Source organism: Danio rerio, chromosome 15 (assembly GCF_049306965.1).
Source record: "Danio rerio strain Tuebingen ecotype United States chromosome 15, GRCz12tu, whole genome shotgun sequence".
NCBI lineage: Eukaryota > Metazoa > Chordata > Actinopteri > Cypriniformes > Danionidae > Danio > Danio rerio.
In genome coordinates, this window is record NC_133190.1 from 16459144 (window position 1) to 16478223 (window position 19080).

At 36.3% G+C, this 19080-nt stretch overlaps 1 protein-coding gene across 4 annotated transcripts in view; it reads right to left on the reverse strand.

The window, feature by feature from the left end:
- Positions 1-1667: 1667 nt before the first annotated feature.
- Positions 1668-19080, reverse strand: part of numbl (NUMB like endocytic adaptor protein) — a 121749-nt gene continuing 104336 nt past the window's right edge. For 2 of the 4 annotated variants that reach the window (XR_012390504.1, XR_012390503.1), the window contains exons 5-10: positions 17773-17913; positions 14777-14981; positions 13663-13929; positions 10182-10358; positions 5909-8683; positions 1668-5143 (exon numbers count right to left, since the gene is read on the reverse strand). Coding sequence is in view for 2 of the 4 variants with exons in the window: in XM_005173378.6 (XP_005173435.1) it covers positions 7893-8683; positions 10182-10358; positions 13663-13929; positions 14777-14981; positions 17773-17913 (1581 nt within the window). In the remaining 2 variants the exon portion in view is untranslated. Of the gene's footprint in view, positions 8684-10181; positions 10359-13662; positions 13930-14776; positions 14982-17772; positions 17914-19080 lie in introns of all 4 variants that reach the window. The other 2 variants (XM_005173378.6, NM_001012375.3) reach the window with 2 other exon arrangements.

Consider the following 19080-nt stretch of genomic DNA (forward strand, 5'->3'; position numbering starts at 1 on the left):
CTTTTCATCTTGGATTTATCTTTGATAATTTGATGTTTTGTATTGATCATTTATTAATTGACTGATTGAATTGGCATAATACATTTACCTGACTAATAAATTGTAATGTTTGAACATATTTTGCTCACTCTGTAATTATTAGTTCTAGTAGATTACGCTGTATCCTTGTTTCCGCACGTCTTGCGTCAGGTCAGTAGACGGACTGAAATCCAGTTGAGATGGAGCATTGGGCACACTAATTGTGTTTTAGGGATCCGACTAACTCATGATATTGATTCAAGTGTACTTAGGTGGAAAGGGCGTTAACTTCCGTCTAGGTCAACAAGTTGTTGCACGACTAACCTAGATTGGGTACCCAACCTTTGTTTGAAGGTAATATTATTCTAAATTAAGTTCATATGGGAAACCATGGGCTTGGTGAAAACCAAAGTTACTATAGAGTCCAGTAGTCGGGTACATTTATAATAATGCCCTAACCTCTAATTAGAAATTATATTGTCTTAACTCAAGGGTGTACACCTAAAGCAGGTCGCACACCAGAAGCGCTGCTCGGCGGCGCGCCGCGCAGCGCCATGTATTTTAGAATTCTAAACATAGGTTTCTATCAGGATACACACACCGGCGGCACCCGGCGACGGCTCAGGACGCAGTTCATTTTTCAGCCGCGCCACAGAGCGCCATCTGATTAGTTTAATGTTAAATATCATTCGAATGTGCGCGTCTGGTGTGTGATACTTTAAACTGTCATGTACGCGCCGTGTCGCGGCGCCGAGCGGCACTTCTGGTGTGCGACCTGCTTTATTAGTCAATTACTTCTGTTTAATATTCAAGACTGATCAGAGTGTGACCGCGAGGGACGCCTTCGGCCGAGGCGATTTCTCTGAGCGACATGAGCACCCAAATGAACAGATGTGATAGTTACTAGTGAAGACAAAAGGTTCAAACATTTATCTAAATTACATATTGATATAATCTTCTTAATGTTTTATGATTGGAGTTAGATAAAACTAAAGATAAATATATTAATATTCTAAACCACCTCATATTAAAATTGGAGTCAGATATGAGTTAAATTTAAGGTAAATCAACATTGTGCTCTGGAAAGACCGAACAGGCATTGAACCTTCATCCACCAGTGGACACCGGCATTGGGCCAACTGGGTGGACCCTACAATGCTTATATGTGAAATAGTCCATACCATGATTCTTGTGTCTTCACAGTGAACCAAAGCTTAAATTTAGTTCCTGGTTGATCATCTGATATACTGTCAAAGTCAGCTAGATCTGAAGACAGATTTTTTTAAAAATCTTGGCCATTTTTAGTTGTTATTTTTATAAAAAGTGGTTAATGTGGGCTTCTCGCTGAATCAAATATATTCTGACTGTAACTGAACTTGTAGGTCATCTTAAATCATCTTTGATGTGTCTGAAGGTAATGTTTGACTGAATTTTAGCCATTCAGACTATTCTTCAATCTGAAATGTAGGAGTGTTTGTTGCCGCATTTTATTTCAGATAATTTTAAATAAACATCCAATAACTTGCTGCACTTAACATAAATTACATTTGTCTTCGGCTGTTTGAAACGACCCATCATAATTCAGAAAGAAATCAGTTTTTAAAAGAATGTGTGACACCAACCAACATAAAACCACCAACAAAAGCAACACGGTTTATATTATATTATTTATTTATCTTTTATACAATGTAATTACAATAGAAATATGTAGGTTTAAATACAAAATTCTGTAAATAAAGATTAAAAATAAACTCCACTGGCTTGTTACCACTACACTACAAGTTTACAATCAACTTTATGAGGTAATTTAGTTCCCTGGTTCTGAAGAAACCCAGATTTTGTTGTGGGGGAGAAAGTGTGGACAAAAAGACCAGGGCAAGAGAGCAGAAGAAATTCATCCATTCATCGCCATACAACATATAACGCGTGGCCAAATTACAAATGCATTGCTTTAGAGTAAAAAAAAAAAAAGATTCATTGTGCCACAAAAGACCTGCTTAACCCTGTTTTAAACAAAAGATTTAAAAATTCAGGTGGTCAATTTGTAACACATTTACTGTCAAAACAGCCTTTTGAAACGGGAGTTAAGAACATTGTGCCTGCCTTGAATGTCCTTTGCTGTGAATGTTTTAGTCTGGAGTTGACTTTAACTGAGCACAGTGTGCAGTCTGACTTTGATCGTCTAGCTTTCCAGAAAGGCCATCTGATTCACACACACACACACACCTGCGTGATATTTTCACTTAGAAAAACTATAACTGTGCACCGCGTTCCAGAAAACATGAATGAGAAAGATATAGGTTTGATTCAGATTAAAAGCACAAGCTCTTATTACGTAGAGTGTGTGACATTGTTCTCTGCAATCAAAGACAATTATTCCCTTTCTTAAGCAGAGTAAAACAGTGGTGGTACAAAATGAAAGCCAAGACTATTATGCATATTCTATGTTTTAACATACTGAAATATGAGATATTTTAAGCATGCATGGGCGGGACTAAAATGACTCCGTCCCTTTAGGAGTGCGTGTTGTCGTTCTGTTGTCACTGCTTGCTAAAAACGAACACTATAAAAACTTCCATCGTTAGCATTTCTCCGATACCTCCTAGCCATTCTACTGCCCTAAAATGGTCACAATCTTGCCTAAATACATTCTTGACAACTGAAAAACCACATGATTCCATTGAAGTTAATTTTAAGCCCAAAGTATACTTCAGTTTTTATGCTTTTGTCAGCATACGTGCCTATATTACATGGCGTACACAAAAAAGAGCCCTTATTCCAATTTTGAAATTGATATCACAAAAAACTGCCATTTGTGCGAGGCTTTTTTTAGGTGTTGCACCAAAATTAGCCACCAGGGGACATCCTAATGTGTTGTCCAATCACACAGTAAAACATTGGTTCTGTTCCACTTTTAAACACGCACTCGAAAACTTCCCTTCCCTTGAGGAAACCCTGACACTGTCTTAAAGTGTGTTCAATTTGATCAAGTGAACGAGTTTACATGGATATACCCACAATCCCTCGATTATGACAGAGGGATCAAGTGGACTTCATATGTCCACTCAAGCACCGATATGTCCCAGAATGCAATGTGATTGGGACATCACAACAGTGTAGCTACCTAGTGCTCAAGGGTTTAGGGCATTCCATTTAAACCCAGTCAGATGTTCCACCAGTGGAACAAGATCTTGTGTAACGTGACCAATGACATACATCAGAGTGAATGAGACGGAGGGAAGTTAGCGAGTGAAGAGCGTAAAAAATTGTATTGGAATGCAGCTATTGAGTAGTCTTGAGTATCTTTTCCAACTGATCAATTCAATGTTGACACCTTGTGGACAAACTAAGTAATGCAAAACCAAATTCGAGCTGAGGAAACAATCTCTCCTCATCTAATTAGGCATCATTTGGACCATTTGCATGCTTCCAAAATATATAGTATGCAAAAAACAGTACTTCTGAATTCATAGTATTTAAAAAAACAGTGGACGAGAAGAACCTAGCTGACCTACAACTTCCAGCAACACTCTGATGGTTAGGGTTTCAAATTTATGAATGGTAGTAAAGAGGCACAACTGATGTTTGTAGTGGATATAGTACCTCCGAATTCGACATATTCTATACAAATACAATGCAGAACGTTCTTTTTTAACAGCCCTAAAAATGTAGAACTTACTTTAGCCTGATGTATACTTCTGCATTGAGGGATTTCTATAGTCCACAGAGCACACCGTGCACGTAGCCAAAGCCATTATGAGCATTACACTTTTGGATTCTGTCTGTGTTGCTCTGCACTCACACTTTCAGAATACTAGTAAGCATTGTTTGGTGGTATTTTGGGGGTTAGGCCATAAATGTCAGCCTAATCTCACGAGAAAACGTAAGTATTTTTACGTTTTATCAGTTCAGTAGCTAATTCGCACAATTTGTATGTGTTCAGTCGTACGAAAATGTACCATTTTAAAAAGTGGCACTCAAACCCACCCCTAAACCCAACTATCATTGAGTGATAACCAAATCGTACTAAATTGTACAAATTAAATGATACAAATTCATACGAATTAGCCACTAAATTGAAAAAAAGTTACAAATTGTGGGATTGCATTGGAAATGCATGTAATGCTACTGTAGCAGTAGATTGAACACACACTCACTCAAGAAAGAAATGGGAACCGTTAAACGTTCAACAAATTGAATCATAAAGTAAACACAAAACAAAAGCATCCATTTAAAGGGTCATGAAACACCAAAATATTTTTTGAGTTGTTGACAGTCATATATGTGTCCCATACTGCTAAAAACACTAATAGGACACAAATATTTCCCTAAAAAGAAAAAATTGGTTGTTTTTGCGTTACTTTGAGCATATTCGTACTTCTGGTTTGAAACTAATATTTGAAGCTGCGTCATGGCCATGAGATCCTAGCATGTATTCCAGCGCGTAGACTGGTCGTCTGTAACTGGGAGTGCCTTATTACATCTCTGAGTGTGCTGCAATAATGCATGAGTAAGACTTGGTTCAAACCAATCAGCGCACTTTATTGTGTATGTTTTTACCTGTTACAGTGTTCCGATGGCAGAGCGATAACACGTTGTGTTGCCAAAACAAGCGTGCAGTGTTGCTTTTATAATTTGCTGCAGTGAATTGAAGCTCTCTATGAGAGCGCAGCTGGACTCACGTGTGGATTACAGTGCACGCAACGCTCGACAACAATACCTGTCTAAAGAACAATGTTTACCCGAGAGCTTTTCTCATCTGGAAATGGTGAGATCTGGATTTGCTGCTCGTCTCCTTTTTATAAAGATGCTGCTCTAGTTGGTGTTGATTGTCCTGACTCTACAGATTTGGTAAGTGAGCGACCAGTGGTCTTTGTTTGTTTATTCAGATAACAAAGTTAAATCCTATCGTCAGCAATACTCTTTCAGTGTTTAAAGACGGACCTAAAGTTACTAAAGTTTACCGTACGTTAATATCACTACAATATTATGGACTGAAAGATCCGCTGTAAATGCTGCTCTTCGGGTGCAAACATGTTAGAATGAAAGAGCCAAACTGCGGTTAAAGTCCACCATTTAATAATGTGTCAAATAATTCAATTGCTGATGTCCATATAAACACAGTCTTTAGCCCCTTTCACACAGTGATACCGGTAAATATCCGGAAAATTTCCGGAACGACTTTACCGGTATATTCAAAAAAGCGCTGTTCACACAGGCGAGGACGTTACGGAAATTTTCCGGAAAAGAGCATTCACACATCCATTCCAAAATACAGGTAAATTCTGACATCATTCACCACAAGTGAGCTTTAAACGGCTGCGCTTGTATTTGTAAACATTTGACTAAATTACAAACTCTGTGGATGACCAATATTGTGAACAACTTTCGCAGGATCACTTTCGCATGTCGAGATGTTCATATTATCTGCGTGTGCAGGCGCTCATATGCGCACGCAAAGCTTGAAGGTAAACAAACAACGGCTTATCATAAGCATCTCATCGATGATTATTTACACAGTTGGCATTAAGAAGAACATATAAACGTGATCTGACTAACTTCTAGCAGCTAAATGTGTCTGAAAAAATATTCAAAGGCTTTTATTCTCACAAACCGCGCGGACGTAAATGCGTCTGACTGTTGTGATTGGCTAAAGCAGACGTCCCACGTCACCACGTTCTAGACGTGCATGCGCTTATTACGGGAATCTTCCTTCTGCATTCACACAGCGCAGCATTCCGGCAAATTGCCGGTAATGTTACAACTTCTCTTTCCGGAAAATAGCCAGAACGAATTTACCGGTATTTTCAAAAAGGACCTGTTCACACATACAACCTTTCCGGAAAATTGCCGGCAATTTTCCGGAAAGGTCTGTATGTGTGAAAGGGGCTTTTGTCTTTCTCCCCTGTGTGTGTGTGTGTTTGTGTGTGTGTTTTGCCTCAGTGAAAATCAGCGCTCCCATTTTTATGCAATTTTTTTGACTTTCCCACTTTTGCTCCTCTGACACTCCCCCCTAAACAGAGCTGGATACGCCCACTTTCCTGATTTTTTCCAAAGTAGAGGTGTGAAAAAACCCTGCTGAAACAGGGGTTTCATGGCATTCATGTCATCAGCCTCATTCCGCTTCCATGGCTCTCACAATAATCACTGTTGCCAAGCCGACCAATCACAGATCTTGCACTCCGCTTTTTTGGTGATATGAAGTTGTGTGTGTGGTTGTGTATGCAAAGGTTATGCTGGATCTACTATGTGCAGAAATATAAACTGGCCGTTCAAGAGTTCACACTTAGCTTGGCATGCTGCCCCGGGAGAGAGCCCTGAGCTCAAAAGATCCTCGAGCCCGGGGCTCCCTCCCATTGCAAGGCGAGAGGGGAGTTTGAGCTCTGGTAGAACTCGAGAACTCCCCTGCTGTAGTAGCTAATGAACAGATAGTGCTTGCTCTTAACAGATAACTAGGTGCATGTCTAAAGTTCCGATTTTAATTAGTCAATTAACTTAAGTTGCATGTTTTTGGACGGTGTGAGGAAAGCGGAGGAAACACATGTGAGCACGGGGAGAACATGTAAACTCCACACAGAGACGTCGGCTGGTTGGGTAATGACCAGAACTAAAGACGTTCCTACTGTGAGGCAACAGTGCTAACCACTGGGCCACCGTACCCCATCAAGGAAAGGAGGAGGAGTAGGGGTGAAAGGGGGATTTTTCAAAACGAAGACGACTGTGGTATGAAACCTAGGGTATTTATAGTGGCTAGGAATTGTCTGATTGGGGAATGATAAATTGGATAATGCGGGACCAGCCGCAAGCAATCATGAGCGTGATCCTTTCGAAATTAGTTTATAAATAAACTTCACTAAGTAAGCGCTGTTAGAAGCTTCTGTAGTTTTTCTCGAACTATCTTGAATCAACATACCAGAATAGTGCTGCCAACATGTGGACAAAATAATTCATAAAAAAAATTGATGTGCGACCTGCATACTAAGTTTTGTACAATTACATAAACCAGGTGATGTATGTACAGTACATGCGTCCTATTCAGATAAGGTAATTATATCATGCACTGTAAGCAGACCCTCATGTTAAACTCGTTAAAAACTGAAGTACACTTTGGTTGAACAGATTTGTACATTTTAACATTACTGGTTAAACAAGTACAAAACTTTTGCGCTCAGAAATGTTCCACATATTCAATTACAGATGCAAGGACACTCTGGTGGCCTTTCGGTCTAGTTTTTGCATCGCGTTACGAGTCTCAATAGTATAAACAAGGTTGGAATGTGTTGTTGGTGGAACTTTTGGTATTCAGAGTAAATAGTTCACAATTTGGAATCAATGAAACAAGATGGCCACAAAAAGGGCAATAAATAAAGTCAACTCAAAGCATGCTATTTACACCACAAAGTAAACTCAAGAGACTGTAGATTTTTAAATCAAGCATTTTGGTGAGTCCATTTTCAAGTAGCCAATCATTCCACCTGTAATCTTGTCACCCTGTTCAAGACAAATAAATACGGAAAAACCAAGAATAATTCAAAATCCAATTAAGAAATAAGCACTATAAATCAAGTAAAAACAATAAATAGATTCCGAACGTCTCTTAATTTCGATATTACTTTTAAAAAATCATTAATTTCTTTAAAAGCAAGTGTCATTACTGGTGAAAGTCATGTGCAGGTTTCTCTTTTAAGCTGTCCTGTAAGTGCCGAACATGTTATGACGTCTGTTCCCATTCTCCATATCTAAAAATGACACTCTTGTGTGATCTCTTACATCAACTAATGCCCTCAAACAGACCAGGAGCATATAAGAAAATCCTTGAAGGGACAAAAAAGGGGGGTATGAAATAGTCCCTTCTTTTCAGAGTCTCCTTACAATTATAGTTCAATCTCAAAAGTCTTCTGCAAGTCGTTGGAAAATGGGTTTTGCGCCTTGGGTTGTGATTTGGACTCCAGGGCGGCCCACTTTGCATCGAAATGCTCGGCTTCCTTGGAGTTGATTGTGGGATTCGGATTCTCCATGGGCCAACCAGAACCTCCTTTAACGGCAGTACCGTTTTGCGTAACACTGGTGGTCGTTGATGGAAAGGAGTTTTGTGGGTGGCCATTGATTGTTGGAGGAGAAGCGAACGTGGTGGTTGGAAGACCTCCAGGAAGGGTGGGAAATGCTGAATGTTGGCTCCCGCCAAGCGTACCCGTCTTAGGCCCCATCCCGACCCCAATTGCCACTCCACCTCCTGTACCGGCTGCACTGCAAAATACATTCGCCACCATCTGTGAGGGTGTGATGCCCACCACGGGTACACTTGCATTGGGATAGGTCATGCTGTTGGCTAGAGTGGGCATGTACGGCTGCATAGGTACAAACGCCGGTTGGAGCGGCTGTTGGGTGAACATACTAACGGGAGCAGGAGTGACGTCAAAAGCCATCGGAAATGGCTGCATGGATGTTGGGAGGGAACCGGGTGCAATGGGCATGGTGGGCACCGGTGGAGGCTGCTGAGTGGGTGGTGGTGGTAAAGTAGGTGGAGTCTGCTGTTGGGATTTCACCGCTTTAGCAACTTCCTCCAGCCATCGTTCTGCTTCGGACGGGGTTCGTTTGTGGCCACCCTGAGGAATGGGTGGAGAAGACTGGACCGGGGGCTCTATTTGGACCCATAAATTTGTAGCTGAGGAACAGAAAGGGGGTGAGAATGTTAAAATATGCCTGTCCTGTTCAGGTCAATGGAATAATGTTTCTATAGCACTATAATACATATTGTTTTAACAGTCACTCTCTTTTTACCACAGAATTAATCATTCATATTCAAACATGAATATAGACCATATCTTAAGCCCCATCCACACCGCCAGTAACTGTATCGCTACTTGCCGTTAGTGGCTAGCAGTTTGATGGGTGTTACCGCTACTGGTTGGCTAGTAACCAAAATTTGTAACCAAAATGTTTAAACAATTTGACTCTTTTATGTATAAAAAAGATTTTCTTGCTGCTAAAACAAGCATTTTAGGGCAATTGGTACAAAAAGTATAAATAAGAAAAGATGGAGTTGAGATGGTATCTATGGTTACTGCAGAATAAGGGGCTGATCACACCGAGCACGCTTTTACAGTCAAAAAACGCAAGGCGCACCACACAGCCATGGCAAGAAAAAGGGAAGTGCAGTGCACTTTTTATGTCACTATGCAACGACTGAATCATCTGCCTATTGTGCCTGAGTGTTGCTGTTGATATTGGTATAATATTAATATTTAATAATATTGTGATGTCCAAGATTTGTAAAGTAATACAGCTCCGGATAACTCAAAACAGCAACCACTAGTCTCTCCTCCATCTTTGAAAGTCTTCCTAATCATCTTGACAACACAAACACTACTGTCACCTCAACGGAAACCCCGCTTCTGCTTTCATTTGATTGAAGATGGTAAAACATGCGACTGACGTAACGTGTTTTTTTCTGCTCAGAGTTGACTATTTTAACTGCGAGTGCACAGCATGTAACGGCCAAAAATGCAAGGCGCGCAAGGCACATAAGCAGCAGGCAAAACTCTCCCGACTATTAGTAAACCACTCAAAAAAGGTGACTCTCAACACGAAAAGCATGTTCGGTCTGATCAGCCCCTAAATTGTCAATTGTAATAGATTTTTTTTATGTTTGATACATTTCAAATCCACTACACTTCAAAACCGAACCGAATCATAAGACCAGTGTAGGTTCACACTCCTAAATATTAAGGCTGAAGTCATCAAACTGACGTCAACAAAGAAGGACTGCCAAACAAACAAATGGGCAGATTTGATTAAAGATTATCAAAACAAAATTCTTTCACTTTAGATTAATTGTTCACCTAAAGAATAATGAAGTGCGCTAGCAAAACATAGTAAATTTTGATTTCACCTGGACCTTAAGCTTTCAAACCATTAGTAAATATCACAGAGCAAAAAGCAATAAATGCAGAGCACTTCCTTTAAATGGTAACAGTGCTGATGTTGCAAAATACATCAGATAGAAACCAAATTTGATTCAGCTATGAAGCAGCTCTACAGATAATTCAGTTCATGTTTATTTCCTCATCCGAGTCCTCATCTTTTTTACTCATATCAGTGTGAGGCTTATTTCAGCCCATGTTCTGCATCATGTGTTTGTGTTGGCCGGTGTGGTCTGGTACCTTGAGGAGGGGCAGGTGGAGGAGGGATGGCAGGTGGAGCGCAGCTGATGGGTAAGCAGTTGTTGGTGGTTTTGGCACACAGGTCTTCAGATGGTTTGGTGAAAGAGCTATTGATTTGGCTGCACAGAGCGTTAATGCTGTCCGCCTCTCCAGCCACTGTCAGATCCATCTCTGGAACTGAGACAAAAGCACAGACTCCAGCTCAATCACAGCTCTGAGCATCATTCTGCAGGACATGCATGCAGATCTTGTCTTTTTTTTTTTTTTACTTACTTAGTTAGCTATGCAATGACCAAAAAAAAGGAGTAGCAAGAAAATACTGTTCTTTTTTCATTTCTATTAAATGCATCCCATTTTCAACAAAAACATTAAGCAGCACATCTGTTTTCAACACTGATAATAATAACAGTAAATGTTTCTTGTGTGCCAAATCATTATATTAGAATTGTTTCCTTAAGGATTGACTGGAATTAATCTGTTTTATAAATGTTTGTTACATGGCAGAAATTCTGTTTTTCCTTAGGTTCTTTTTACCTTCCCAATGCCACCTTAGCTAATTATATTTCAGCAGCCATGTTTGCCTTTTTGGAAAACGACGTATTTCATTCAATCATGAAGGCTCTCAGAGAATGTGTCCGAGACCGAAATGCATGTAGTTCTCCGGAGTTCCACATGAGGTTATTAATTAGCAAATAATCTAAATATTTCAAAAGTAAACATTAGAACAGTAGTTTATTGTAACTCTGTGTCCTAACAACACGCTACGTAACAAGACTTGCAGTGATAAGCAATTTGGTTGTTCAGAAAAAATGTGACAGAAATTTAAATACAGCCATTCAGAAGCACAGAAAAACATTACTGCACTGCACTCCAGAGAAATAATAAAGTTTACAATCTAATTAATACCTCTTTAGCATTATTATTTGTACATGCTGAATGATTGATATGTGTTTACGTAGATTGACCTGAAGTTCTGAAGTTCAATTTTAAACGGTTTATTTTATTTTCAAGATCTGAGGTGAACTATCCACTGCTGCTTTCAGTATAAGGCAATAAATGTCAGGTAAAATGGCATTCAAACTCATGAGGTGCACAATCAAGCACATGAGGTGTACCTGTACCTGAGGTGATCATTTTCATTTATACTGTTGTTCACCAGTGGGAAATAGATGCCATTTTTAAAATAGAAATTTCAGGTGTAGGTTGGGACAAAAACTTTTTTAGTATGGTAAATATTTCATCTATCGTGTGCTGTTGCTTTTATTTAGATAACGGTTCAAATCAGCCTTTAGGCTTTATAGTCACGTGGTTGCCTGAACTCAGAGGAGCAAAGTGAAACTTTAACAGTTAAACCATGGTTCTGTCATGAAGAAGATTGAGTTGAAAGGGATACTTCACAAAAAAGTATTCTGCCACCATTTACTCACTCTTTACTAGTAAAAAGAAAAACAGTTTTTTTTGTTCAGTTTAATAATAAATATGTAATATGTAATATATGTAAAAAAAAAATATGTAAAAAACCTCATTGGCTTCAATAGTAAGAAAAAAACAAAGCACTATGAAAGTCAGTGATTACAGTTTTCCAACATTCTTCAGTGTATCTTCTTTTGTGCTCAACAAAACAAAAACAAAAAACTCAAAACTGGTTTGTAACAAGTGTGAGTAAATAATGACAGGATTGACTTTTTTTGTAAACTATCCCTATAAGACTTATATAATCTCACAGAATGCACTTTTGTCATTCGATTTGCTGTACAGCACTACTTTTGTTTTATTCTGTGATCTTTCATGATAAATATAATGGAATATGTCCAGTTATGTTTTTCCAGTCTCAGCTACAGTACAAAGCATCTTTTCCACAAACATCTGCACTACACGAAGTGACGTCCTCAAGCGTACACATTTAGTGGTTTACATTATTCACGGCTGAACCAGAGTCATACAGTGCTGTTGAAGACATGACTCATAACTGCCCTTTTCCAATCTACTCGAGCGAAGTAAGTCGAAGATTAGAAACAGCAGCACAATTCTCTGCAAAACATGTTATTAATACAGCGCCGCACTGAACAGATCGATGCAAGGCACAGATATACTGCTAAATGCTGCAGTTTATGGTTTGCTTAAATGACTTTATGGCTGCTATCATAAGGTTTCAGCGTAAACGGAGAAGTGCTTTTGTGTTTATTTGTATGCAGACGGAGCATTTTACATGCTGAAGTCCTCAGGTTGATGATGCACATATGGTAAATGGTGTGAGATAAGATGCTCAGGGCTATTATCTGGAGAATCTGTACTCAGTCAATATACATTTACACTTGGATCATAGTCATGTGCTTTAGTTCAACACAGGGATGCACAAATACTAGGCATGAACAATATAAAAAAGAGATAATATTGTTGCTGTTTTTTTTCCAGAATGAATATTAGATTATATATTTCACTCAGTGTATTTTTTTGTGGTGGTATTTTCGTTAAGGACTGTCATGAATAAATAAATATAACCCTAAAACCACCAGTAAGTGTATTTATTGGGTGATTCGCTGAATCATTCATTCAACCGATTCATTTAAAACAGCTGATTTAGTAGCTGTCTTAAGAGATTCACTGTATCATTCATCAAATTGATTACTTTAAAACAGCTGATTCATTTAGAAATTAAGCAAGTGCCTGTCTTCAGTGACTCACTGAATCATTCATTCAAAAGATTCATTTAAGACAGCTGATTAAGTGGCTGTCTTGAATGAGTCACTGAATCATTGTTAATTGATTAATTTAGAAAGTAAGCCTGACTTTAGTGATTAGGTGAATTATTTATTCAAGTGATTCATTTAAAATAGATGATTAGGTGATTTACTGAATCATTAATCTAAGTGATTCATTTAAAACTTGATTTATTTATATATAAGTGCCTGTCTTAAGTGGATCACTGAATCATTTAATCAAGCAATTCATTTTAAACAGCTGATTCATTCAGAAATGAAGCAAGTAATTGTCTTTAAAAAAAAACTGATCACTCAATTGAATCAATGATCCCTTTATTTGAAATAGAGGCACAATTAATCTTTAAACGTTTACAATCTTGATTCAAAAACCTACAAAAATATGATTTGCATGTTATGATTACAATGATACATTTAAATCTGTAACAGACTGAATGAAATGGTCTTTAGTTTTTTCAATCTGTCTAATTTTTTTCTGTATCGCAAACATTCAGATTACAGTAAGGCTTCTGGTATACATGCTTATAATTCAGATTGACCTTTCAAATGAAGTTTGTAGCAATTACACTCTTCTGCCAGTAGGTGGTGTACCCATTAAAATGTACTTGTCACTGAATAGTTCAAGAGATTTTTCAAAAATACTGCTTCATTTAGTAATGAACATCTGAAGTGTTTGGTCAGTAACTGAAGAGTAGCTGTTTAAACATTAGACCACATGAGTGTTTACTCTATCAAAGTGCTGCTCAGGTACACAAACTAACCTGGGTTCTTGGTCTGGAAGTCGGTCTTGCGCTGCAGGGTTGACGGGAGATCATTGAGACGCAGAGAAAGCTGTCGTTTGAACGGCGAGTTCTTCTGGCTGAGTTGAGGAAAGCCTCTGAAGGATCCCTGTCGCACCAGCTGCTCGATGGGGGCGTGTCTGCGTGGAATGGCGTGAGGGCCACCTGGCTCCGCCCTCTCACCCGGTGACCCCGCCCCTTCTGGAGGAGATGCATTTCCAGGCGGCAATGCAGAAATCCCACACATTTCTAGATAGAGGACAATTCATTGATCTGTCAATTATAATATCATTTCAATAGTATTTTCTGTATAATTTTAAATTTCAGTTTAAATTTAGTTTACTTCATTAATGGTTTTGTTTAATTTTAATTGAGTATTTTTTATTTATTTAACCTATTTGTTATAAAAATAAAATATTTTTTTTAAACAAAGACTGAACTCAAAGCAATATAAAGGCAACATATTACAGTTAAAAACAAATACATTTAACAAACAAACTTCTGTTGTTAAACATGCCTAGTTACTGCCTAGTAATTAACATTTTTGGCAGATGAACAAACCATTCAAATCATTGACAGCATTTTTTTTGTGTGTGTGATCTGGTGTGATCGTATGCTTGAGGGACAAGCAAAGGCTGATCACACCGGTGTGATCGTATGCATAAAAGGATTAGGGCAAGTTTCACCTGGCAGCCATCTCTGAAGCACCTCTTGGGCAGTATGCTTTAAGATACTGTTTGAATAGGGAAACTATTTAATTCTACGAAATAGCTTGCCAAGCTTACAATTAAATTACAAATTAGGAATCGCCAATAAAATTAAACAACAACTGTCTCTTTAGTTTCATTTCTAAACGCTAGAATCCCACAACATTTGCAGAAACTCACAGGTGTTCTGAGCCCCTCCCCTGGAGAATCATCACTTTATAGCAATCAATGATTGGCTTCTGTAATAGTAAGCGGGGCTCAAATGTTCTGAAATGTTTCAAATGTTCTGAAATTTGTATTTTTATTTTGATTTATGATAGACTCTGGTTTCAGTTTTACTAGTTTAGTCATTCCTCCCAGTAAGCATTGTGTTTGTGAGTTGGACTGACCTTTCTTCTTGTCTTGAATCTGCTTCATGATGTCCTCACGGTCACTCTGTTGTGCGGCGGAGGACACGCGGAATGAACCTTCCCTCACAAATGATGTTCTGCTGGCATCGAAAGAGGCTGTGACGCCACACTCCTTTTCTCTGCGCTGCTTCCGCTCCAGGCAGGCGGCAAACGCACATCCCACTGCATGACTGAGACGCTCGCCCTGACCATCAGGACAATCAACTCACATTAGCATCATCACAATACAATATGCTCCAAATAAAAATGTAAACATTAATAATTTGTGTTGAGTTAAGTATACACTGTATATGTAATACATACTGGGTAAATATACACAATAACTGTAAATATACACTATAACTGTAATATATATTGGGTTTCACACATTCCCTTCATGTTGTCCCAAGGCAAATTAATTAAGTTAACTTAATAGTTTTTAAAATTTTAAGTTGATTAAACATAAAACAATTTTAGAAATTTTTGGGATGAAATACTTTTCTTCACTGTATTTATGTTTTCATTTAAAGGATAGGTAATTTACGTTTGTGGTAGAATGTCCCTAATACATAGATTTAAATATGCCAATATTTGACTATATATTTGCAGATACCTATATCGGACTATAGATGTAAAGATACCTATATTTGACTATAGATTTAAATATACCAATATTTGACTTTAGATTTAAAGACTCATAAAGTTGAAGTTAGAATTATTAGCTCTCCTGAATTAATCGCCCCCCGAATGTTCAGTTGACTATTGGGAAAAAAATTTGCTTAAAGGGGCTAATAATTTTGATCTTAAAATGGTTTTTACAAAATAAAAATCTTCTTTTATTCTAGCCGAAATAAAACAAATAAGACTTTCTCCAGAAGAAAAAATATATTTTCAGACATACTGTGAAAATTTCCTTGTTATAGGAATAAAGGTATAGTGAATAATTCTGACTTCAACTGTACATTTGACTATAGATTTAAAGTTACATATATTTGACTATGGATTTAAAGATACTTATATTTGTTTATAAATTTAAAAATACCTATATTTGACTAGATTTAAAGACACCTATATTTGACTATAGATTTAAAGATACCTATATTTGACTAAAGATTTAAAGACACCTATATTTGACTATAGATTTAAAGATACATATATTTGACTAAAGATTTAAAGACATATTTGACTATAGATTTAAAGACACATATTTGACTAAAGATTTAAAGACACATATATTTGACTCCAGATTTAAAGACATATATTTGACTATAGATTTAAAGACATATATTTGACTACAGATTTAAAGACACATATATTTGACTATAGATTTAAAGACATATATTTGACTATAGATTTAAAGACATATATTTGACTCCAGATTTAAAGACATATATTTGACTACAGATTTAAAGACATATATTTGACTACAGATTTAAAGACATATATTTGACTACAGATTTAAAGACACCTATATTTGACTATAGATTTAAAGACACCTATATTTGACTAAAGATTTAAAGACACCTATATTTGACTATAGATTTAAAGATACATATATTTGACTAAAGATTTAAAGACATATTTGACTATAGATTTAAAGACACATATTTGACTAAAGATTTAAAGACATATATTTGACTATAGATTTAAAGACACATATATTTGACTATAGATTTAAAGACATATATTTGACTAAAGATTTAAAGACATATATTTGACTATAGATTTAAAGACACATATATTTGACTATAGATTTAAAGACATATATTTGACTCCAGATTTAAAGACATATATTTGACTATAGATTTAAAGACACATATATTTGACTATAGATTTAAAGACATATATTTGACTATAGATTTAAAGACATATATTTGACTATAGATTTAAAGACATATATTTGACTCCAGATTTAAAGACATATATTTGACTACAGATTTAAAGACATATATTTGACTCCAGATTTAAAGACATATATTTGACTACAGATTTAAAGACATATATTTGACTATAGATTTAAAGACATATATTTGACTCCAGATTTAAAGACACCTATATTTGACTACAGATTTAAAGACATATATTTGACTACAGATTTAAAGACACCTATATTTGACTATAGATTTAAAGACACCTATATTTGACTACAGATTTAAAGACACATATATTTGACTATAGATTTAAAGACACATATATTTGACTATAGATTTAAAGACACATATATTTGACTATAGATTTAAAGACATATATTTGACTATAGATTTAAATACATATATTTGACTCCAGATTTAAAGACACATATATTTGACTATAGATTTAAAGACACATATATTTGACTATAGATTTAAATACATATATTTGACTCCAGATTTAAAGACACATATATTTGACTATAGATTTAAAGACACATATATTTGACTATAGATTTAAATACATATAATTGACTATAGATTTAAAGACACATATATTTAACCACAGATTTAAAGACACATTTATTTGACTATAGATTTAAAGACACATATATTCGACTATAGATTTTAAGATACCTACATTTGACTATAAATTTAAGGACACATAAATTTTACTGTAGATTTAAAGATACATAAATTTGACGATAGATTTAATACAGGAAAAAACTGTTAGCCATAAGATGTGAAAAATAAACTTGATTCAGGAAAAAAAACTTGACACTTTAATTTGAAAAACACTACAATTATTTTAACAACCATTTTTAAATATTTAGATATTTCTTATTATTTATTTAGTATTAGTCAGTGTTTGTTTGTTTCTTGTTTTGGGATGGGATGGATAAAAACATCATATGTTGTTTTTGTCTAGACTAGTAATGGTGTGTTGTGATATGATCTTATTTTTAGTGTTTCCCAAGTGCAGATAATGGTGTTTAAGCAGTTCTTCGGGTTGAGATCACACTGCTATAATCCTTGTTTAATCCCACTTTGCGGGGAATGAAGGATTAATCGTTTTGTTCTCCTCACCGAGTCCTTCAGGGCCATGAAGCAGTGGCACATCCAGCGGCGGGTCGTTCCGTCACGGCAGATGTAAGAGAAAGCCTTGTCGTAGTTACGGTCCGGGGCACAGAATGACACCTTTTCAATCGTCTGATCCACAATCAGGTCCTGCAGAGAAAAAAAAAAACTGTTTGTGGCATCTTAAGGAACAATACAATGGAAAGTATATTGAAAGTATCTATTTAATCATTATTTGTAAATAATTGTTATATGGATTATTATTACTAGTATTATTTCCCAATTTCTTTTCAGAAGCTTAAATAAATGCATATAATATAATATAATATAATATAATATAATATAATATAATATAATATAATATAATACAATACAATACAATATAATATAATTAATATAACATAATATAATATAATATAATATAATATAATATAATATAATATAATATAATATAATATAATATAATATAATATAATATAATATAATATAATACATTTGGTGCAAATGACAAAAAAATAAATAAAAACAATTACGAAACCAACATTTATTTTAATTCACAGAAACTAGGAGTCCGTGTCCATGATCCTCCGTCTCTGACCAAAGCACCACACGCTGGGCTTTTTTTTCCTGACTATTGTCCTAACATGAGTGAAGACTTTTGTGTGTCCTGGACCTCCCAGTGAAACAGTGGCTAGTGTTTCCTAGTCAGGGGCCACAGTTCCTCCATAATGCATGAGCTAAAGAGACGAGTACAAGAGGTGAGGGGCCCGGTTCACTGTCAGCCCATTACTGACTGAAGGGCCCATCAGAGCTCTCAAAGCCTGCTCAATGGGCTTTACAGCGGACGGGAAATCAAGTTTATAGGTCCAGGAAAGCTGACTCAAAAATAAAACAGTCTAGTCTCCTGTCAATAACACTTTGACTAGAATGACTACTGATGAGTGAAGCCGAGCTGCTTGATTACTGTGGACAATATACAGTTGAAGTCAGAATTTTTAGCACTCCTGAATTATTAGCCCCTGTATATTTTTCTTGCCAATTTCTGTTAAACGGAGAGAAGATTTTTTTTCAACACATTCTTAAACATAACAGTTTTAATAACTCATTTCTAATAACTAATCTTTGTCATAATATTTTACTAGCTATGTTTCAAGATACTAGTATTCAGCTTAAAGTGCAGTTTAAAGACTTAACTGGGTTAATTAGGCAAGTTATTGTATAACGATACTTCTGTAGAACTTCAGTCGGGAAAAAAAATATTGCTCAGTCAAAATGGTTTTAAATGAATTCAAAACTTTTATTTTAGCCAAACTAACA